General features: G+C 36.9%; 2 protein-coding genes across 2 annotated transcripts in view; one reads left to right on the forward strand and one right to left on the reverse strand.

Annotated features, from left to right (window-relative positions):
* The window catches only part of KCTD3 (potassium channel tetramerization domain containing 3), a 32,312-nt gene extending 23,437 nt beyond the window's left edge, over window positions 1-8,875 (forward strand). Inside the window, exons 12-18 of the mRNA XM_070932395.1 lie at window positions 16-132; window positions 974-1,144; window positions 1,735-1,890; window positions 2,639-2,735; window positions 6,535-6,719; window positions 7,165-7,303; window positions 7,646-8,875. Of these exons, the coding sequence (XP_070788496.1) occupies window positions 16-132; window positions 974-1,144; window positions 1,735-1,890; window positions 2,639-2,735; window positions 6,535-6,719; window positions 7,165-7,303; window positions 7,646-8,213 (1,433 nt within the window). The 3' untranslated portion in view covers window positions 8,214-8,875. The remainder of the gene's footprint in view (window positions 1-15; window positions 133-973; window positions 1,145-1,734; window positions 1,891-2,638; window positions 2,736-6,534; window positions 6,720-7,164; window positions 7,304-7,645) is intronic.
* A 3,265-nt stretch (window positions 8,876-12,140) lies between these two features.
* USH2A (usherin) overlaps window positions 12,141-24,616 on the reverse strand; it is a 474,981-nt gene continuing 462,505 nt past the window's right edge. The window contains exons 66-70 of the mRNA XM_070957393.1: window positions 22,513-22,689; window positions 20,130-20,213; window positions 18,485-18,729; window positions 13,324-13,548; window positions 12,141-12,230 (exon numbers count right to left, since the gene is read on the reverse strand). Of these exons, the coding sequence (XP_070813494.1) occupies window positions 12,141-12,230; window positions 13,324-13,548; window positions 18,485-18,729; window positions 20,130-20,213; window positions 22,513-22,689 (821 nt within the window). The remainder of the gene's footprint in view (window positions 12,231-13,323; window positions 13,549-18,484; window positions 18,730-20,129; window positions 20,214-22,512; window positions 22,690-24,616) is intronic.

Consider the following 24,616-nt stretch of genomic DNA (forward strand, 5'->3'; position numbering starts at 1 on the left):
GTCTTTATTTTGCAGATATGCAAAAATTTCCATTGCGAATGAAAGATAATGATCTTCTAGTGACAGAATTATACCATGATCCTTCTAATGATGCCATAACTGCACTTAGTGTTTACCTTACACCCAAAACAAGTTCGTACCATCTTGATAGAATTGATATTGAAAATGTTATTGTCAAATCATCCTGTTGTCAATTGATATTGAATATGATATTGTCAAATCATCCTGTTTAATTGTCAATTAAAAATATTTAATGTTGCTTCAGTTCAAATGGATTTTATGCATTTGGAAATGTCATTCTACCTCTTGTGCTAGTATACTCAATGCTGTAGCACTTGGAAGAGAGATTTATTACTATTGCTATATGATAAAATTGTATACTTCTCCTTTTCCCCCAAATGACAGTATTTTTCAAAAATAATATCTGAATTTCAAAATGTCACTTGCTAATTTACATCTGTATATTGTTAGTTTGTAAGTAAATTGTGTTAATTTTATTATTAGGATAAAGGTTGAAATGTATAGTCTACCAGAAGTATTTGTCTTGTACATAACTTGCACCTTCAACAGTATTTTCAATATTTGAAATGATGCATAATATATGGAAAGAATGCTACTTGTGAACTATAAGTGGAATAAATTTATATTTTACTGACAAAGGGAGATCAATATATTGTCGGTAAAATATAAATTCAACACAAAAATAGTTTGTCACAAAAGTGACTGCCTACAAAGGCTCCTGGATTGGGGCTGAAAGGCAAAAGCGGAAGCAGTATGCTCCGTCCCATAGTTGGGTAGACCAGGTTGCCCTGATAGACCAGTCTCACTGGAAAAAACACTAAGTGCAATAATTGCTGAAATAGTCTTGTAAAGTTAAATGTAAACACCACATCTTTCCTCAGCAGCACTCCTGCACCATCTTGGGCAAATATAATTTACTAAAATAATTTCTGTTTCTCATGTTTTTGTATAGGCGTAAGTGGCAATTGGATCGAGATTGCATATGGCACAAGCTCTGGAGCTGTACGTGTAATTGTGCAACACCCAGAAACAGTTGGTTCAGGACCACAACTTTTCCAGACTTTCACAGTTCACCGTAGCCCTGTTACAAAGATCATGCTATCAGAAAAACATCTGGTATCAGGTAATCTTGTCAGACTATATGACTTCATAACTTTTTTCTATTATGTGCTCCTTTTATTGAATATTACCAAAGCACAAAATAAAAAAATGGAGCAAGATAGAATATACATAAAAGCCAGCCTCCATTTATGTGTCTTAGTTATGTGAAATTTAAGGTACGGATATTGAGTGAGCATCCTAACCCTAAATGAAAAAGAAGTTTATTTTGTATTATTTTTCACAGCTCTGATCCTTGCTTTTGTCAGGCAGCACTCATCATGAGACAGTGAATCAAATCACTAGTTACTACCATCCTCTTTCTCTTTGTGCAGGACATAACTGCATCTCTTGCAGCTTTAGAGTTCTCCTGATCCAATTTCTCTATCACAGTATCAATTTTTTCTTCCCCCAAAGGCTCAGACGCTGCCTTTTTTTTTTTTCCTTGAAAGGACTGAAAGAATTAACCCTGACCCATTCAACATTGCTTACTAGGTTGTAAAAACTAGAAAAGGAAAGATTTAGTATCATTATTAAAAAATACCAATTGGTTTAAGTGTGAGGTAAAATTAGAATGATAACTTCTGCTTCTTTTTATGGTCATTTTCCTTCTAGTGTGTGCTGATAATAATCATGTCCGGACATGGACAGTGACACGTTTTAGAGGAATGATTTCAACACAGCCAGGATCCACTCCTCTGGCATCATTCAAAATTTTGTCTTTGGAGGAAACTGAGAGTCATGGAAGTTACTCTGCTGGAAATGATATAGGTAAATGAAGCATTCCAGGTAAACTGCGGTTATTAGAATAGTGGTTTAGGAGACTAACCCTATGGAGAACTTCACCTGCCCGCAGATTCTACTGTGGGATGTGGACAGGTATACCAAACCTGTTCTCTAAAGATTACTGAAATCCTGTCTTCCTACTAGTTCTTCATGCTCCGTATGCAAAGAAAGAGTAGGCACATATGGATAGTAAACCTGGATCTTTTGTGCATGCCTATTTCCTTCAACTCAGCTATACTGAATTGGCAAACATTCATATAAGGCTTCTGAGAAAGACGCCAAATTGTCCATGTAGGACAAATATTAAATCAGGCCAGCATAAAGAGGGGGGGGGTACATTTGTTACAAAGAAACATAACAATATAAAATATCTAAATATAGGATATAAATGATATAAAAATGAACATTAAAAACAAGTTATACAAATGTAGGCGTTATAAAAGATACACAATTTTTTTAAAACAACTGTATACAAATAAAAAGTACAAACATGAAAATCTAAAATGGAGGAATGGGAGTGTTAGATGGGTGTAGAGAAGCATAAAAAGTTAGTACATGGAAGACAATATCAAACTATAATCTGCACCTTGGGGTAATTGTTTGAGAACTTTTGCAGGAGTGATTATCAATCACAGAACTTATGCACAGAACTCTATGGTTCTTTATTTAATATTTCAGGTAACTCTTGTATTCAGCTGAACATCAGTGCTTTTTATTTGGTCTCCTCTTCCAGGTCCATTTGGTGAGCGTGATGATCAACAGGTATTTATCCAAAAAGTTGTTCCCATCACCAACAAACTTTTTGTGAGACTCTCTTCTACTGGAAAAAGGTAAGCGATGCAATTACAATGCTACTAATTAATTCAGGAACTAAGTTACTGTTTTTTAATTCTCTGAATTAAAGGAGAGTATTTTGATATTTTGTTTTTAGCTTTCACATTATAATAGAACTTTAATTATATCTTTTATTTTAGTGCTCTCTTCTATTCCTTCCATAGGCTAGTGTGTATTGCTACCTTTATTAAAAATATGATGACTTGGCTGGCCATTTCAAAGTAAACAAAATCCAGAGTTGTGGAAAAAACAGCCAAAGTGAATTTTGAAAACGTGGGTATTATTTAAAGAAAGTAGTATGGCTAATATAACCATGGCAGCCAATTTAGCATTAATCCATTCCCCCACTCCAGGCTAGAAAACTGAGATGCAAAGCAGTCCATTTTTTCTTAATGGTTAATCTTGTAATGAGTAAAACTCTTTAATACAAGGAATCTACTTTGTATCTATGTTCATGTCATAAAATCATAAGCACACATTGGAGAAATTAATCAGGAATGCATTTTCCAAACATCTAGATTATCCTTTTGACAACTTGTGAGTTTTAAAGCAAATAACAGTAGATAGCTATAATATGGCTAGAAGCTTCATTATCATTTGAATAATATTACATTGGAATATTATGATATAATATACTATAAATCACCATGATTTAATGTTCTAGGCAGTCTTAGAGAGAAAATGGGATATAGTTATTAAAATTAATGTTATATTAGGGTAAATTTGAATGTAGTAATTCAAAGTCTGTTAAACTTTGTCCTCTTTCTTTTCTCATTTTCTTTGATTACTATGGAATAGTCTAATCAACACATGTCTTCTACATTAATTAAGCCTGCGTTCCTATATACTCATTTTACCCTGGAAATAATTGTATTGGGTATTTGTTCCCATGGTAGCAATTTGCAGTATGTGCAATTAATTGTTAGACATCTTCTTTTTTTTTTTACACATTTTGTTTTGAACTACTGTGGATCTATCCATTTTGGAATAAAAAGAAATGATTTTTAATTAAGCCGCCATGGCAGTAGGCCTCTTCATACATGTGTAAATAGACTTGATGAAAAGCATACTATTTCCTGCTCTCTGTAAGAGATGAATCTCCTTAGTCACAAATGTTGATTTCAGCTTTTAAAAGTTCCCTTTGACAGTGACAGTGAATTGGGCAACAACCACACAAAAGCAAAGCTAGTCAAAGCAAAAAGAAGCTTGTCTTCCCCAGGTAAATCCAGCTTCTCTGTTCTCTGTCCCCAAAGACTGGCAACAATTGCAGTGTTCTGCAATTGAAGCAAGTTAGTTGAAGCATGCTAGCCAATTCCACAAAGCTGAACCAGTAAAAAGACACAGACACACCCTACAAATACTTGTTAAACAGTGGATCCCGGGACCATGGGCGTTGCAGTTCCTTGCAGGAAGTGAACCGTAAACTCCAAAACACTATTGAGGTTTTTTTTTTATCAAGCTAGGTCCTGCTGTCTCCAAAAGCAGTAATATCAATTATTTTTATGATGTGGCTTGGTCTTATACGAAGCAAGATGCTAACTAAGTGATTAACAAGTTTGTAACACTTTAATACAAACCTTTAAGGGCCTAAAAATAAGTGTGTTATCTTCTTTCTTTTGGGTAAGAGGTTAGTGACCTTTAAAAAAAAAGGTATATTAATCTAAAACTTGGGAAATACCAAGATAGCAAAGCAAGGGTCCTATTAAATATTTTCTCTATCTGATGAAAGCCTCTCTGTCAGGCAAGGTCCTGTTACCATAATATTCTACCCAGTGAGATGTTGTAAGAACGGTCTGCCTCAAAAGGCCTGAAGCCTGAAAAGTGTCAGCTAAAATAGAGCCTACACCAAGACTGCAAGGTTAACATGAGATCCTATATGAAAACCAATATTGCAGAGGAAAATAAATATCCCTTTAAATTAAAATTAACGAGATATTAACAGGAAAGTGCCCTTATTTCACTATCTAACACAGTTTTTAAGGGGTTGTTGGCCTTCCTGAGTATGCTCAGCATTTCTTTTTGTTAGCTATTCTAGCATCTCAGGAGAGCCATGAAGTAGTAGCTTTGAATCTCAAAGTGGTTGTGTTTGCTTCACTTCAAAGGGATTTCATATACTTAATACAATGCTCATTTAAGAATCTGGCCAAATTAGAAATCATTCCCGATGACAATGCATCATACTTAAGCCACCCCTAAACATTGATCATGAGTCATCAAACCTGCTAGGATGGTTGGATAACTAACACTGTTCCAGTACTTAGCAATAATGTGTTGGCATCAGAAATGTACTGAAAAGCTGGTGATAACTACAGAATAGCCTGTAGACACTGAGTAGTTTCTGAGCGCCTATTGAAATTCCAGCGAAATGCATGTGCGTTTTAGAAAGAATAAAAACACTTCCAGTAAATTAGCATGAAAATACTTTTTTTACTTACTGAGGTTGTTTAAAAAGAAAATGATCTCACCTATGCAAGTATCGTATTTTCCCAGTAACTTGCAAATTCAAAACTGTGATACTTACATTAAATATCTATTTTATTAAAATGTTGATAATTTCAGAATGCTTATGCATATCTATCAGTTATGAGAAATTTGACATTGAAGTAAATATTAGATTGAGTATAGCAGGGGTCCCCAAATCCCAGTCCACGGCCCAGTGTAGCCCATTCGGAACAGGGCTGTGGAAGTGGTGGGCAAGCCCAAGCAAGTGCACCCCAAGCTGCATTTGTGAAAGTTGTATGCGCAATCATGAAACCATTACCTATCTCTCCCTCCTCACCCCGCCGCTGCTGCCAGTCCACCGAACTGGAAAGATTGGGGACCAGTGGAGTACAGTACAAAGGGACATCTTGGGCTAAGGATCAACCCAGATCCTTTTCATTTGTATATACCATGTTTCCCCAAAAATAAGACTGGATCTTTTGCTCCAAAAGACGCATTAAGGCTTATTTTCCAGTTAGGTCTTATTTTTGGGGAAATACAGTACTAAATGTGTACATCTGGCTGACGATCTGGGGCTTAATTTTACGGTATAACTTAATAACTGGGGCTTATGTTACAAACACCTTGAAAAATCATGCTAGGGCTTATTTTCCAGTAAGGTCTTATTTTGGGGGAAACATGGTAGCTCAGACAGATCTGTTAAGCAAATGCCTTTTAAGTTTTGATATGGAAATGTGTAAGTTAATTGTGTAAAATGCTGTGCCATGCTAAACTGTCAATAACTTTTTCATTTTTGCCTATCTTAGCCTGTAATGGAATTGGTCTTTAGTTAAAAGAAAGACATTTTTTGCCTCAAAGAATGTTGAAAAGACAAATAGAATGAGTTTAAGATTCCAAGAGAAAAATTTCAAAGGCACTTTGATGATACACTTTGAAAATGCTTAGTTTTGTCCAATAAACTATTAAACTTGTGGCTTAATAAATACACAGATATACAGAAGCATATAGAATAGCCATTTGAGAACTTTTCCCTTTCATAGTTGACCAGGGATGGTTCAGGGGTTCTTTCTTGAACAACCATCTCTAATCTTTGGAAAACAGAAAAGAGTCTTATACGAACATTAAGTAGAATCTGTGGCAAATTTTTTTTGCATTTTGGGATTCTAAAGCACAAGTGATCGTGGCCTCCTTTTCAGGTGAATAGGTACATATAATTACAATTTATGGACACAGTACTAATTTGTAAGTGTTGATTTGAAGGTGTATATCTGTTTGAGAGACTATATATGGCACAGCCCATTGTTTCAACAAATTGGTGGTTGATATGCTATAGTCCTTTTTTCCCCCCAATAGGATATGTGAAATTCAGGCAGTTGACTGTACTACAATTTCCTCCTTTACTGTGCGTGAATGTGAGGGATCCAGCAGAATGGGTTCAAGGCCACGGCGTTACCTCTTCACAGGGCACGTTAATGGCAGTATTCAGATGTGGGACCTAACTACAGCAATGGATATGGTTAATAAAAGTGAAGAAAAAGGTTAGTTGTCTTGAATGCAACAATTTTCAATAGATTCCGGTTTTCTATTATTTAATTTTTTTGGTGGGGTGGGGGAGTAGTGGTTGTGTCTTTCTTCCATATTTTTATTATTTTGTTTTGACACTTTGTACATTATTCTTAAATGCAAATATAAAGGAGAATATAATATTGCAAACTGTTTTTGAATTTAATAATTATTTGATCTCTACCTACCTACCTATCATCCATCCATCCATCCATCCATCCATCCATCCATCCATTTATCTATCATCTATCTATATACCTTATGTAACCGTCCATCACAGAGGCAAGTGGCTCTGGGTGGCATAAAACAGTTATGCTACCAAGACAGTATACTAAACTCTTTAGTGCATATTAGGTACAAATGCTAAGTAAATTTGTTGTGGTTTCTTAATGTATATATGAATCTGTCTTCTGTCTCCAGATGTGGGTGGTCCTACTGAAGAAGAATTGCTTAAACTTTTGGATCAGTGTGATCTAAGCACCTCTCGCTGTGCAACCCCCAATATCAGTCCAGCTACTTCAGTAGTCCAGCAAAGCCGACTGCGTGAATCGGGCTCTAGGTAAGCTTTACAAATTATGTTTGCATATATGTGGATGGCAAGATTTAAGATAGATGTTTCCTTGTATAAGACTTCATTTTATCATTCTGTTTACTTAAAAGTTAATACTCTAATATTTTGCAAACTGTGCAGAATAGATACCGTATAAAGAGTTCCTAGTGTGTGCCTGCGTGAATTATGTAATATACTTATCCATATAGTAGTGATCCCAACCAATAATGAATAATTTATGATTTTTGCATGAAAATAAAAATAATCCAAATATCTAGTTAGTAAATTTTGTTCAATTTGACATGCTCAATTTATTAATTTAATTACTTTAAAAACTTTAAATGTTTTCAGCCTCCAGTTACAGCACCGGGAAACAATCCACGAAACCGCTACATATGGCTCCATACGGCCATATAGGGAGAGCCCCTTACTAGCCAGAGCCCGCCGGACAGAAAGTTTTCACAGCTACAGGGAAATTCAGCCTTTTAATTTAAATAAAACCATGGTAGACAAAGCTGTTCCTCAGAATGGCAGCTGGAGTCCTGTACAGGCGGAAGGGAAAAGAATTGGTGAAAACATAACTGACAAAAAAGCTTCAGCCTTAGCACTTGAGATAAGAATGGCCAGAGTGTCAGATGGAGGAACTGAACTTCAGAAAGTGTCTGAAAGCATATTAGAATTGAAAAAAAGAGTAAACGATGAAGACAATGAAACCAAAGCAGACTGCAAAAGGAAGAGTGGATTTGAAGGAGGTGGTTTCCTTGGAAGAAAGAAAGGACCACATCTTGTGGTATCTTCACCAAACATTGTAGAAGGAAGTTCTGAAGTATTTGGTACAGCTTCCCCATCTCCTACAAAGACAACAGTTTCTCCACGGCATAAGAAAAGTGACTCATCTTGCCAGGATTATACCTTATGAAAATACCTTGTGAAAATAAAAGACGTCTATATCCCACATGTATATTGAACGTTTCTCACTAAACTGGACGAATTTCACATTTACGTATCTAAATTTGTATCTTTCTAATTGAAGATGAGTTTGAGTTAGAATCAGGCAGGATAAGGAAACACATTCTAGACGAATCAGCCTTCCAATCTTGGTGTTTCGATAAATTGGGCTTGAATTTCCATAATTCTGTTGAGCAGGCTGGCTCAATTATGGGGAATTATGGAAGTTGAATCTAATTTCTCTGGAAGGTCACCAGATGGAGAAAGCTGCTAAAAAACCCTGGCTTCATAGCACAATCAATGGAAGCATTTTTGAACTACTCAAAATTGGTGTGAACTTTCTATAACTGTCTACGTGAAGTCCAGTTCTGGTACAGACGTTTTCGAGCTTTGTTTAATACAGGCTGGCATGCACTACCATTTTTGTTGTAAAGTAACTGTTTCCTAATCTTGGTTACAAACATGCTACGTATTTAAAATTTATGGTCTATCTATAGAGCAATTCATACTTTCAGTGTGGTTTCCATGTTGAAAACAATAATGGGAAGAGTTAGGGTGCTTTATTTTATGTCTTGCTTTTTCTGCTGTGCCACCAGTTTTTATTAGTATTAATAAACTTTGTATATCATCTCACGCTTCAATGTGTTGACTTAACCAAATTGAAATTCTAAATGTCTTGTTACAGCTACTATAAAACATTACTTTGCAGATATTTATCAAATATTAAAATATAAAGTATAGTTATTCTGTACATTCCTTTTAATTACAATAGCATCAGTGGATTAATTCTAGAAAGATGGACTACACTTTCCTATCAAGCCATTAGTAGTTGCTCTCATAAATGGTTTCTTGCATTTCATGAAGCTTCACGTTCCAGCTATTTGCAAGTGGAGCCTGCTATTATGAGATGTTGCATAAATTACTCCTACAAAATTCACCAAGCATGCTATCATCTTCCACAGGAAAGGAGAACTTGAGTCACTTTCTTAACAACATATACTAATCTTTACAATAATTAACTGCAAGATTGATTGCAAATTACTTAGTTATAGACCAAGGTTCATAGAGAACTTCACTTATACCATTGTATAGAATTAAGCTATCTTTAGGTCTGCACAGTTGAAAAAACTGGAATTTGTAGACTTAAGCTTCCCAATATTTCTAGGAGCAATACCTGAAAGTGTCTTGAAAGTGTCTTTTAATCTTTTGGCAAAGGCACAAGCAGTCTTGAGATTTCTTCTTGCTTTTTCTTTGCCCCTCGGTCCAGTCAAATTACATTAACTTACAAATTTCCTAGTAACCCTTAATGATACAGCCTTGAATGTCCTCAGTTGCATATGCTAAGGTTGGAAGAAAACCAGGATTCTACTGAGTCTTGCACAAATACAGTATAGGCCTCTTTGTGATGTTTTATTGTGCGCTTTCAGAAATCACAAGCATATTTTTAAGTACGGTAGATAATTATTCCCTTTCTTGCAATATAAAAAAGAGGGCAAGAATTGAAAGATGATATCCCAAAGCCAGGTTTATATTTGATCCTTCAATATTCTTTGTTGAGTATTTAGACATAGATTTTATATCAATGCAACAGCACTACCATAGAATAAAATATACAAAACTATACGCCTGCCCTGTTATAAGATTTAAATCTGATAATAGAGACACTGCAGGGCCTATTCAGTTATATTTGAATCTCCTCCCTGCCCTCAACATGTATAAGCATGGCAACTTTTGAATGCTTGTTTTTTTAAAAAAAAAAAATATCTTCATAGAAAGTGTGATGGGTGCAGCTGTCACTCTCTCCAAATGACTTCACAATTAAGAATAAAAACCCATCACTTTAATGTGAATTATACAATGCATCATAAGGATTTAAAATTTCCAGGCATTTTAAATTCTACTCTGTGTGACTACTGTTGGTTTTTCTTAAAATGAACACTTGTCATTTGAATTTTATATGTTCTACTGTACTGTTCGCCATCTTGCTTGATTACGCTTGGCTTATATCAAAACCGCTTTCATAATTTTTTTTGAAAATAGTTAAATAGTTTGACAACTGAAAGGGACATCAGGACTGATTCACCTTGTTTAGTCAAAGGTAAGTGATTTTATGCTTCAGATACTTTATATGTTCCTAAAGATGCAAGTTATTTTCTTATGAAACAGAAAAAGTAAGGCTGCTGTGCACGAATGTTTATTCACAACCATGTGCTAACAACATTCGGCTATCTATTGTAAAACAAATAATACAATCGATCAGTATAAAGGAGAGACAATAAAACAAATGGAAATCATTTTTTTAATTTGAGACAATATTCTGCAGCTTGACAATACATTACATTTCTGATTGCGAAGGAGCAATTTTGATATGAACTATTAAAAAGAATGATTCACTCAGTTGAAATTCTGTACAGTCCTCAACTTACGACCACAATTGAGCCCAAACTTTATGTTATTAAGTGAGAATTTTTTAAAGTGAGTTTTGCCCCATTTTATCTCTTCTTGCCATGTTTGTTAAGTGAATCACTGCAGTTGTTAAATTAGTGACATCGTCGTTAAGTGAATCTGGCTTCCCCAAAGACTTTGCTTGTCAGAAGGTTGCAAGAAGTGATCACACAACTGTCATAAATACGAGTCAGTTACCAAGTGTCTGAATTTTGATCATGTGACCTTGGGGATGCTGCAACGGTTGTAAGTGTGAAAAATGGTCATAAATCCCTTTTTTCAGTGCCATTGTAACTGAACGGTCACTAAACCAACTCTTGTAAGTTGAGGACTACCTGTATTAACAGCCTGATAGGTATATCTTATGCTACACAGGTTTGTCTCTGGTGCCCTTAGAACAGAAAGACCTAGTTATATTCTGAGCACTTGTAGAAATCTTATTCCTCACAGCTCTGGTTTTTATAGTTCGGAGTGCTGTTAATTCAAATTTGTCAGCCTTTTTCCTATTAGGGCACCAAAAGCTTTACAGTTGCTTTGTCTTCTGAAGTACATATTTGCCACCACAGTGGTCTGCTTCTGAACTTCCCAGGCTTGAAATGTTAATATCTTTGCCACAGAAGCAGAACTTCATATGTGCCATGGCCATAGTATTTAATATGGGACTAATAGGTATATTTCCGCTTATACAAATGCCGTGATTTTTATTACAAAGTATAGCATTTGACATTGGATCATGTGAGTATCAGAATTAGCAGAACAATAAAGAATATCAGCTACAGCCAGCAGAAAAACATATTCAGTTAAGCTAATTACTGACACAAAGTAAGTATTTTCCCACACTAGCATATTTTGCTATGTAAGCATGGAAAAGTCAAGATAGAATAGCTATACGTTTACATATCTATAACTAATAAATTATTTGAAAGATTTCACTGTATGGCTGTATGGCCAAAGGAAACTAATTGAAGCATAGTATCATAATAAAGTATAATTAAGCATTTCTTCTATGTACTCTTGTTGTTTTAACAAGATTGTTGGTTATCTTAATTTCTCTAAAGGTTTTCAGTAATAAATTTTTGTGAAGAGTTCAATATTGTTCCCTAATTTCCTGCCTATGCTAAATTTGTGTGTATGACCATTTCACCATTTTATCCAATCGGTTCCTGCAATGAGCTGAATAAAGGTTTGTGTAGCACTATTGATTTGACAAAAAATGCATTAAAACAATAATATGTACCTCTCAAATAAATATATTTGCTCTAGACAATGTATTACTATAAAGGAAGCTTCTAAGTTTTGATAAAAAGAAAATAGTTTTCACATACTTACAGTACAAGATGTAATTCATAAACACTAGAAAAATTTCAGGAAAAGCATTACTTCATAATGACTACAAAGAGAAATATTCAAGACTTCCCCTGTTATCTATTCTGTGGCAACAGTACTAAATAACTTACAAGTGTGTATCAGAAAATGTTGTATGTGGTTTGGTGACAGTACTGAAGCTTTTGATAGTGCTCACAAGATCATCATCATCCGCACACTAAAATAAAGTGATTTTAAGAAGATAAGCGTTACAGAATAAAGACATTGAGATCTCACTCAGGCTATTTTTAAAGTCAATAAAGTTTTTATTGTTGGTTAATCCTATAATTTAGTTAAGTAAAAGACCATCCTGACCCAGTGAAATTCACTGTTTGCCCCCTCTAAATATCAAAAATTTCAAAAAAATATGCAAACACTGAATGCAGTTGTTGTTATTAGTCTTTTAATGACCCCATAATCCCTTGCATAGAGGTGGAGTCAGGGCAACTGAATGGAGCTGAGTATTTACTGGCCGGATGCCCTTCCTGTCGCCAATGCAGAATTCGCAGCAGATATTTACTCATTGTGCCCAGAGAGAGAAATATCTGCCGTTACCTAGGATCAAACTCACAGCCTCCTGAGGCAAGAGCTCCACTTCTAGACCACTACACCACTCTGAATGCAGCTATGAGCTCTTAAAATCAAAGATCGTTATTTAATTTGCTTTCCCCAAATTTGCACTCTCTTTGTAGTTGCCATTTGGGACTTTACATCCCTGGCTGAGAAAACCATCCTATAGGATAGGGCAGGGATGGGCAACTGTGGCTCTTTTGCAACCTGTGGACTTCAACTCCCAGAATTCCTGAGACAGCCAAGCTGGCTCAGGAATTCTGGGAATTGAAGTCCACAGGTCATAAAGGGGCCATATTTGCCCACCCCTGGGATAGGGGATAATATTTATCACAAGCAAGGTTGTGGGTGAAGGTCCAAAGCCCAATAGGTTTTGCAGATAAAACAGTTAAAATTAAATGGACATAACATATATGCTTATATAATTTTATATAGCACCTTGCTTTTCTAAACCTATTATGGACTGCAGCTTGCACAGTTTCTGGTCACTGATTGTGCTTGCCTGCCTTAAGGTAGTAAAGTTCAGAATATCTGGAAAGCACTGGATGATTTAGCGCATTTGCACAATTAATACCCACAAAGGCCATTGGTCTCGTTATATCATTTGATTACTCAGCATGATTGACATTTGCTACAAGGATTGGGCGATTATGGTATATCAGTATTTGAAGCTAATCAGTTGTCTTTGTAAATTGACTTACCAAATTGCTGTCATGGCCATGAATAATGGCATCCCAAACAGTGTCTTCTACCGAGGACTTTTTCTCAGATGCTTCAATAAGCTGACTGACACTTCGATGCAGGGAATCTTGGGAAAACCTATCTTCTATCTGGCTTTGGCTTGGCCCCTGAAGGACAGAAATGTTTCTACTACTGTGCATACTCAAAGGCGATGCTGGTCCTGGAATTTTTGTATCTGACAGTCCCTAGGAATAGAAGCGAACAAACAATTGTTTTTTTAACTTTAAAGAACCAAGGTATCCTCATATTGCACCTTCCCCTAAGGACTCTTCCTTATTGTAGACAAGGGGTGTCAAACTCTATTTCATTGAGGGCCGCATCATAGTTGCATTTTGATTTCAGGGGCTGGGGTGGGTGTGGCCAAGGTGGCCATGGCCAGCTTGACGTCACTCATGTCAGGGGCGTCTGTAGCGGCCCAAGTGCTCTGACAGCGAAAAAGGAGTCCCAAGCTCTGTTTTAGGCCATGTCACCATCTGCCAGCGAAAATGGAGCTTGGGGTGGGAGGGGAGCACGTGCGGCCCTCTCAGGCTCTGTTTTCAGCTGTGATGGCCTCCTGCCGCTCTCTGCCAGCAAAAATGGAGCTCAGGGGTGTGTATGTGCAGCCCCCCCCAGCTCCATTTTCGCTGGCAGAGGGCGGCAGGAGGCTGTTGTGGCTATTTTATCTGGCAGGGCCAGATCCGGCCCACAGGCCTTGGGTTTGACACCCTTGTTGTAGACTATTCTTAATTGATGACAGTATAGGTAGGCTATATTATTTATTTATTTTTATTTATTTTATTCAATTTGTATACCGCCCTTCTCCTAGTGGACTCAGGGCGGTGCACAGCCAGAACTAAAACACATACCAATACAAAATTTAAAATTATTAAAAGAATTACAATTATTATTCCAGCAGAGTTTAAAAATGCAATTATGTACATAAATTATCCCTTCAGCTATTATTCCCCAAGGGAACTGCAGTCTTCTGCAATGTAGCTTCACAAGTTTGATTTCAGCATGCAAGCAACATATTGCCAGCACAATTGCACAACCCTCTTAGCCTGCAACACTGATAAATTTAACTATCTGCTCACAGATTACCAATGCTTTGTGCTTTAAGAGTTATATTATGAAGGCTGGCACATCAGCTTAATTTTCAGCAGTCAAAGATTGCATTGCTCATTTATTACAGAACATAAAACTGAAGAGTTCATTTTCCCAGCTACTTCTTTCCCCCTGCGGCCAAAATTATACTCAAAATCATATCAACCTAATTTCAGGTCCAAAATGCCACACAGCAACAAATAAAGCCCCACACAAGGTATTATCATGCCAAAAATTCAAGACTCTCAATGTTTGCAAACTTGCTCCACCCAATAGAGTTCACTACCTCCAAGTGCATTGTGTAGCTTTTGAGTGTGACGCTACAGGAGGACTCCGATGTATCGGCCACCCTCTCAAACTGAGATTTAAAAGGGAAGAAAAGTGTTACTTGTTTAATCATTCAGGCGCTAAAACAAATTTTCTCTTGTAGGTTAGGCATCAACAAAGGTTTATACTGAGTAATCCAGAAGGTCAGTGAGAAGGAGGCTCATAAAATTCCAATATCTTCACATAAAGTGATTCTGATCTGCAGTGTCTTATTGCTCCATTATGCAGTCTCCCCCCCTACACCCACCTACCCCCCAAAATAAGACGTAAAAGAAAGGAAAGCTCTTAGCAGTAAAGGCTTATGGTGACTGAAAGCCAATTTGTTTTCACCGACAAATTTGCCTAGCATTTGTATGGGACTGCAGTGGTCGTGTTCCGAATTCAACGCAATAATTGAGTTAGATGTAAAAGCAGCACTGACAATTATCAGCACTGTATGCTGTGTGACCTTGAAAAGGATAATAAAACTGAGCTACTCTTTCAATCTAATGGGGAGGGGGCACAGAGAGCAAGAGAAAGAGAGACTTCCTGGTAGTTAGAAAGGTATCTTTCTCAAATGTTTATGCAGACATATGCATTGCAAAGGCTTACCTTATCGGAGCTCGGTGATACTTGTGAAGATGAGATAACAGGGACTTGTAAAGAAGTAGCAATAGGAGGCTGGTGTTGTGAATTATCAGGAAAAGAGGGAAACATCATAGGTATAGGAAATAAAGGGGGGGGGGAAAGTGAAGGCAGGTAGAGAAAGTGTGAAGTTAGAAGGCAGAACAAGAAGAGCACTTCAGATCTTCTAAAGCAGAAGACAAAACCACCACCACCACACCAGAAAAGCTGAGGGGATGAGAAAGTGAAACATTTTCAAAATATAAATGTTTCCCAATTATTGACTGCCTTAGAGAAGAAATTAGATAGTGGATTATGCTGAAAGTATATAGCAATTTTTGGCAAATAGGTTGGCTTAAATGTACATCCACAAATTCTATGTCTAGCATATGTCGGCGTATAGTGATGGCCACATGACCATGGAAATGTGTTTGGACAATGCTGGCTCCCTTTGCTAAGAAATGAAGATGAACATCGCCCACTAGAGTCAGACACAACTGGAAAGGGGATATGTTAACCAGGGGTGAAATCCAGCAGGTTCTGACAGATTCTGGAGAACCGGTAGCGAAATTTTGAGCAGTTCAGAGAACCAGCAAATACCACCTCTGGCTGGCCCCAGAGTGGGGTGGGAATGGAGATTTTGCAATATCCTTCCCCCAGGAGTGGGAAGGGAATGGGGATTTTGCAGTATCCTTCCCCTGCCACGCCCACCAAGCCACACCACGCCCACCAAGCCACGCCCACAGAACCGGTAGTAAAAAAATTTGGATTTCACCACTGATGTTAACCTTTACCTTTATATACTAGAGTGGCTAAGTTTTGGGAAAAAACATAGCTGGAAGGGAGCACCCGTGGACAGATACAATAGAAGTAGACACTTTGTACAAACACAGTCCAAGAGAGTCTCTTCTGATATGGCCACAACCTACTGGATAGCATCTGTACACACAGTTTAAAATAGTGTTTTATCTTACCCTGTCATTAGTGATAAATAGTCTTTTGTTGCTGGTTTTTATGAAATTGGAGGAAGGAAGCATAAAGACTGGGATTAAAACATAGGTGTTTGAGACAACCTTCTGATTCTGTCCTTCCCCTGTAATATAGACCAGCAATAGTTAAATATCTGAGTTAGAGAAACTTCTGCTTCTTGCTTGGTTAAAGTTTGTTAGAGCATTGCCAGTACCGCACAAAGAGATTATTTTAAAAAAATTCTTTGTGTTTAATTGAGTATAGCTTTAGGGTTCCAAAATAATGCCTGGGGAACTGAAATGCTAAATTACAAATAATCTGTTCTCATTATTACGCTCCCAAAGGCCCATGATTTTATCATCATCATTACCAATTTCTTAAGGGCTGTAGATATTTTATTTTTAATGATGATTGTACTTTTAATTCAACTTGTCTTTTTAATAGATTTAAGTGCTTTTTTATGAAGAAAAGAGATAAAAATATTCTAATTAATAAACAAAAAGCATCCAAGTTTCTTCCTAAATTGTGTATTAATTTTCCTATCTCCTGAAGAGAGCTTTGGAAAGTGAGCCAGGGCTGTGTCCATAATGTGGCTGCCAATAAACACTTATCACCTGTTGAGCAAATACATTTTATGCATGAGGACGGAGAAGCTCTTCCACAGGAAAGGGTACCTTGATTGTCATAATATCTGTGTTAATAACTTTCTTGCTTAAAACCCTAATTTTCTTCACCTTGGCTATCAGCCTTGAAAGTGGGAATAGAAGACCTGAGATGTGATAGGAAAAACAGGCTCTGGCTTATGTATGCCTCTGTAAAAGGTAAAGGTTTTTCCTTTCCAGATGTGTCCGATTCTAGAGGGCGATGCTCATCTCTGTTTTTTAGCCGAGAGAGCCAGCGTTGTCCGAAGATGATTTCCATCATCATGGTCAGCATGACTATATGCCAAAGCACAGAGAACGCTGCTACCTTCCCACCAACGTGGTACCTAGTTATCTACTCTCATTTGCATGTTTTCGAACTGCTAGGTGGGCAGGAGCTGGGGCAAGAAGGGGAACTCGTTCTATCGCATGGCGTTCGAACCTGGACAGTCAGCTTTCCACCTGACAAACTCAGTGTCTTTAATCGCTGAACCGTTGCGCTTCCCCCTCCCCCTTATGTCTCTTTACATTGGACATCTTATAGTGCTGTATGAAGATGTATTCTTTATGTATTACTTGTGACTTTTCACATACCTTTCAAAACAAACTCTACAACGTTTGGTGCTGCTGATATCTGGTTTCATTATTATGTGACAAGTCATAAAGTTAATGAGCAAAGAAGCCTGTTTCCAAAGCTCAGATTTTTTTAAGAAACCTTAGTAAAACTGTTCAAAGAAATTCTAAACCAGCCTTTAAGATCACACCTGAGTCATCATAGAAATATTACTGAAAGCAGCAGGTCCAGGCTGCTTGGGACTATTTCTGGAATGCAAATATTTCCCTTTAAGATATCCATTTGGGGCCCAAACTTGGAAATGCTTGAGGAGTAGTCTTAACTGTCTACTGGCAAGCCCTAGTTGTTTAAATAAAAATGATCGACTTGCTAAACTCCTTAAAATGCTTTTAATATAGACACAAGCTGTGAAAATGAAACATTTACCTGCACATTGCATTTCCTCACCTCACGTTTTAAGGGAAACACCTAATTAAGTTGTGCCTTCTGGTGCATTATGGCAAGAGAGAGGGCAACACAGACCATCTATTTCTAGCAGCATAATGCTTTAAGCATGTGTTTTTTAACCTGCTCAGCTGCTGGAATAAAGAAACTTTTAACTTGGACAGCCTTATTCTTTCTTTGGTAAATAAATAAATCACATTTTTTTCTGCTTTGCTGTGGAAGTGATATGTCGGAAATGATTCCACAGTCGTAATGGGGTTTAAGAGCCACTGCTATATTAGCAGCAGTAGTTTGCCCTTAGTTGTTGTCTTTTAAAGGGTATTTTAGATGTCTTTCAAATACAGATGTGATTTATGTGGTGTTGGTTTTATGTGGTGTCTATGGGTGTATCCACGTTGGCTCACAAATCCCCCCTCAACTCTAGTACAGGGCACCTCTTCACAGGAAATCCATTTGCAAAACATAGGCAGAGCACCATACCATGTGAGTTTCTCCTTGTGAATAGACATTCATTGGTGACATTCTCTTTTGAATGGAGACTAAAGGAGGCCTTTCCCGTGAATACAGCTGCTTGTTTATTTTCCTTTGTAGAATTAGAGACAGGAAAATTGCTAGGAGGATCAAGGCAAGGATCGCCATTAGTATCACAAACCACAACTCTGTGTAGAACATTGTTTGCTTTGTGTTGCCTTTGTTATTTTCTCCTGGAGTTGTCAAGACAGGACCTATGGAATCCAGAAAAAGAATTGGTGGCAAGCAAGGGATAGACAGAGGGGTGAGAGAGAGAAGCAGGAGGAAATTAATAACTGAAATCTGTTATTTCAGAAAGAAAATATGTGATTCAGTTGTTCTCTGTTAGTTTTGCAATTTGGGGGTACTTCATCACACCCTTCTCATTTTCAAGGTGCTGCAGTGCCTAAATATGTGAATGGTCAGCGATGCAAAGCACTTTTTAACTTGCAGACTCTGCTTTTAGTGTTGGCATTGCTGTTTTCAATGGGAACCAGCCTCTACGCTGGGAAGAAGTGATAGACTGTGTGTGTGTTGAAATTAAGGCAGCACAGCTGAAATTGGGTGGTGAGTTTATACTTTTAGGTCTAGGCATGTTGCAAAAAGCTTTCCTGTGCTCGTGCCAAAGAAATTAGAGTGACAATGCCCACTGTAGTTCTTATGATGGTATTAAAAAATTAAAAATAAAATGAGGATGTTTGGGAATGAATAAGTGAGGCAAGATTTAAAAAGGATTTCATTGTTCTTGTTTTTCAGCAGAGAATATGTATTTGCAAACATATCTGGATAAATGTCAGACAATTTGATCATGCAAGCCTGAAGCAATAGCTTGTGAATTTTGAAGGAATATATGTATCAGTGAAATAATAGCACGGAAGCATGCCAAGGCAGTAAACCAGCTAAGCCACTCACTCACCAAATGAATGAATAAATGAATGCTAATCTGTCTTTTCCCTTTTCATTAATTGTCTCTTCTATTGTTTTCAGCTTAAGGTAATGTCTTGGCTGTGTGCACACTTCATTCTTGCAGACAAGATAGCAACGATGTTAACGCATAAACATTTTTGTATTATAAATAACAGCTACCCAGAAGCACAAACAGAGATGTACCAAAAAGAGTTTGATACTCTCTCACTCACTGTCATGGCCAAAACAAGCTACTTCTGCAAAGTGTGTTAGTTGCATTCAAATGGAAGTTTCCCTTCAAATGTAAATAAGCAGCCTTAGATTGGCAATTTTTGTCAGATTGAGGCATAAAATTAAAAAATAAAATTATTTCTACAAAAAAATAACAATGTGTTCATTTATTTGTACTGATCCATGTTGAGTTTGATTTGTGTACAGCAAATATTAAAACTGAAGAGAACTGTTAGTATAAGGGGATACAATTGAGATATCTGCTCTTGATTCATACTTTTATCATCTTATGCTTGATAAAAAGAACTGTATTATAAAAGAACCAATGCACTAAAGATACTTTGCATATTTTATAATGCATAGATGCAATTGAGAGAATAAAACATTTATTCTACAGACTAAGCGCTTCATATTTGCAGCTAATAATTATAGCACAACTTCCAGACACAATGATGAGCAATTTTTTTAGAGTAGTTACCAAATCCAGTAGCAGCATTGTACTTGATTACTGGTGTTACAGCACTCCCTTCATCAGTGATGCAAGTCACCTGAAACAAATAAACTGAAAAGAAATTAAGAATTAAAAATGAGCATTATATAAACTTTTATATTATCATTTCATTTGCATGTCTATCCTTTTTGTCTTGGAAGGCATAATATGCATTGATATTCTCCCTCCATACTTGGAAAGTTTGCAAATGATAGTTCTATCCTTTAATGGGATGCAAAAGTCCAGATAGCCACAAGACAGCAGCAAATTAGGGGACTGGAGGCTAAAATATACGAAGAACGGTTGCAGGAACTGGGTATGTCTAGTTTAATGAAAAGAAGGACTAGGGGAGACATGATAGCAGTGTTCCAATATTTCAGGGGCTGCCACAAAGAAGAAGGAGTCAAGCTATTCTCCAAAGCACCTGAGGGTAGAACAAGAAGCAATGGGTGGAAACTAATCAAGGAAAGAAGCAACTTAGAACTAAAGAGAAATTTCCTGACAGTTAGAACAATTAATCAGTGGAACAACTTCCCTCCAGAAGTTGTGGATGCTCCAACACTGGAAGTTTTTAAGAAGATATTGGATAACGATTTGTCTGAAGTGGTGTAGGGTTTCCTGCCTGGGCAGGGGGTTGGACTAGAACCTCCAAGGTCAAACTCTTCAAACTCTGTTATTCTATTCTAAATATTTTTTTTTCTGTTTCTTGTGTGTCACTGAATGTTCACTTGGATTTTTGTAACCCAGAACTGGAAGTGATCCTAAAACCTGTACCCCTGAAATATGCCACCAAATACCAATAAAATGTATTTTATCTTTGGTGGGTCATTTAAATAAATCCCCACATATAAAGGGAAGAAGTAACAATCAGCAATGACTATTGCTTCTTCTAATTGCTATTCTCTTGCTACAGTTTAGCAAAACCTGAGAACCTTGAGCTCCTTGAGCGTTAACATTTATTTTTCTACTTTAACCACTAACTTAAAAATCAATATAAGCATGGGAGATGATCATCAGAATCTCTTCTGGGCTATCCTTTTATTACAGTAGTATTTCATTAGATTGTTTTATTTTTTTTTCCATCCAGTCTTCTTTCTTACAAAGTGCACAAGTTCAAAAGCTAGATGTAGGTATCCAAGAATATTAAAAATGATGGGTAGTACGTGTTTGGTCAAAGGCTAAGTTTGGTGAGGTGGAGAGGAAAAACAGCACCATTCTCCTTTCACACACCTATTCCTAGGCAGAGATACCGGTAGTTTGATTCTTGCATTGGCAACTTCAGGATGGAATTGTCAACTGTTGTAAGTAGGACTGCTCTTATGATTGACCTGGAAGCTACAAATAGCATGGAACAAAATAGGTAATGCAGCCTGGAGTTTCTTTTGATTGAGTATATACTATCACATTGGTATTCATTCTCAGAGTGAATATATATTTTCTTAAAGATGATCTGTCCCTAACCTGATCTGCATTTATTAGATTTATGAAAGCCACTAAATTAGATTCAGTGTTTTAATGTTGGCAGATAAAACCCCAAAACAATTACCTAAACCAACATTTTCAATTAGAGCAACCTCATAGATATATAAATGATCTTTAGAGATGATCAGATCTTCCATGCTGTATTTTGCTGTTCCATGATGATGCAGAGATGAACCTTCTTGGTGGTAGCAGTTGTCCTATGGAATAAACTCTTTTTTATGGTATGTCAGTTCTATGTATTCAAAGCATCTCTTGAATCCTTACAGTAGCGTTCTCTACCCATTAATTTCCTCTGAAATTCCATTTCCATTCTGACTGATGAATTGATAGCCAACCTTGTTTGTTCATAAGCTCAAGGTAGTGAACATTATAGCAATAGCACTTGGACTTATATACCACTTCATAGTGCTTTACAGCCCTCTCTAAGTGGTTTACAGAGTCAGCATATTGCCGACCTCGGAAGGATGGAAGGATGAGTCAACCTTATGCTTTTTTCTCTTACTTTCTCCTACTTTTCCTTACAATAAAAACCCTGTGAGGTAGCTTGTGAAGTCACCCACATAGTGTGCTTTCATGGTTAAGGTTTCCCCACTCCAACACCAACAACTTATGTTGTTCTCTTAAGATTAGGTTGGCATTGCCTGCTATTTTTTGGCTGTGACTGTGAAACCAAACCAAACCAAAACAAGCAGATACACCCCTCAGTCAAAGGGCTAAAGAGCTCAGTGTTACGATATGGGGAAACATTTTTGGAAGTTGCTTTAGTATGAAATTGATTGCAATCTGCCTTAATGATCATCTTATGGAGGAGTAAATAATCTAAATAAAGTTGTGCACATAGGATACATTGCCCTAAAAAGGAAGATTAAAGATAAATATTCAAGCTTACTTTTGTCAGATGTCCTTGGCAAGTACAGTCTGGTATCAAAGCCACTGTAGATGCGTTGCCCTCCTTCCATTAGCACATATTCCTTCAGAAGCCCATTCAGTAGGAAGGTGTGACTCCAATCCAGGAAGATGGTGGATAAATTTCCGATTATGATGAACGGAGATTTGTACAGAGGAACTGGCAAGAAAAAACAGAACCGTTAAGACAGTAAATACATTGATATCCAAATCATTAGCTACTGTTCTATGGATGTTTATATCTATTATTGTTCAATTATTGTTATTATTGCTCAGTTTCAAGCAATGGATGATTATCAATTGAAATAAAAATGTTTCCAATGAAATAAACAAAAGTAATGGGTGTTCTGTTTCCAGACTGCTGTGTCCTTTTTGGGAGAGGATGACAGAGAAAAGGCTGAGCTATTTTATGACTCACTTATGAAAAGGCAAAAACTTTTGTGAAAAAAATTAACTTGTCTATATGGGAATGCGGTACTTAACAATTCTTACCTTTCTTGATTATCAGGAAGACAACTCTTTCTTGCAATAAAACCTCAACTGAAATCACAAACTTCCTTGTTTTCTGTGGGACTCCTTTGTTAATACTTAATTTTTAATTAATCAATGATCGCCAACTGGACATTTACATTTTAGAGGGGACTTCAGTGTTAATTATAAGAAAGAAGCTATCCAAATCATTAGCTACTGTTCTATGGATGTTTACATCTATTATTGTTCAGTCAGTAGTTTCAAGCAATGGATGATTATCAATTAAAATAAAAAAAAATGTTTCCAATGAAATAAGCAAAATTCATGGGTGTTCCCATTCCAGACTGCTGTGTGTCCTTTCTGGGAGATGATGACATAGAAAAACAAAAGGCTAAGCAATGGTGTGAAAAAAAATTATTACTGGGGCTGAGCAATGATGTTAAAAAGTATTCCCAAACTAGATCCCTCCCATAAAGATGATACTATAACATAAGGCATTTTAGTTGACAACCTTAATCCCAAGAATTCTATCTACTTTTATTCTGTGTTGCTTTATCTTTGTCCCTATCTGTTTCTACTTCTATAGTTTATTCCAGTGTTTCTCAATCACAAATATATGTGGACTTCAATTCCCAGAATTCTGGGAATTGCCAAGGATGATTAACTCATCTATCCACTTTTATTCCATGGTTGCTGTTGTTTGTTTGTTTGTTTGTTTGGAACTCTTCAACTCCCCCACCTGCCTTTCCCCCTCATCGTCATTCCTATGGTCCCGGGAATGTATCTTTCTTCTTCTACTTCTTCCCTTCTTCTTGAAGTTTGCAGGTGCTGTTTGGTTTTTTGTTTCATTCACATTTGGTGGCTGTTCCTCAGAGGCATCATTCAAGACTTCCTCCTGTAAAATTCTCCACCTGGCCTACCTCTGACGTCTGTATTGTGTTTCAGGGTTGCTGGACTCAGTTACAGCACCACAGACATTATTGTGGCTGTTGGTACAATAACTGCTATTGTGCACCTTCTAACTGCTCTCACTGAGTTGGTCCTTGATTGTCAGTTGTTCTCATCTGGAACTGCTGTTGCTTCAGCTCCAGTGCATTCAGTTCTTTTGGGTCTGCTCCTTTCCTATCTATTTTCCTACCTACCTTCTTGTTCTGTCCTGTTTCTTCCTTTTTCCACCATTGCTACACTTCCTCTTTAGTCAAGCCCTCTTTTTTTTAAAGAGCCAGCACTCCAAATAAGGCATGGGCAAAAGAAGGAGAGCTTATATGTCCTTTCTCTCACATTCCTCCTTAGGTTTTTCCCCAAATCATTAAAATGTCTAACAAACACTCTTAATAAGAGTAAACTAATTGAGTCTGAAAAGGATTGAACTTTGACTACAGTTTCAGTAACTGGGACTATTACATAAATGTGACAGGAAAGTAAAATAGTTAACTTCAATAGTAATAAATACATACTTTTTCATAATTAATAAATATTTTTAAAATGTCATGATAGTGATGGTCTTTCTACTCTTATCAGGCTTTCTATACTCCTTAGGAAATATATTTTTCTGCATTTTTAGAATGCTTTCCTCTCAAAGCATTTATTACAAAGGTAAATGAGCTCACAATATT

The sequence above is a fragment of the Pituophis catenifer genome, unplaced genomic scaffold (genome assembly GCF_029215685.1).
Source record: "Pituophis catenifer annectens isolate HBS135680 unplaced genomic scaffold, rPitCat1.0.hap2 SCAF_1, whole genome shotgun sequence".
NCBI lineage: Eukaryota > Metazoa > Chordata > Lepidosauria > Squamata > Colubridae > Pituophis > Pituophis catenifer.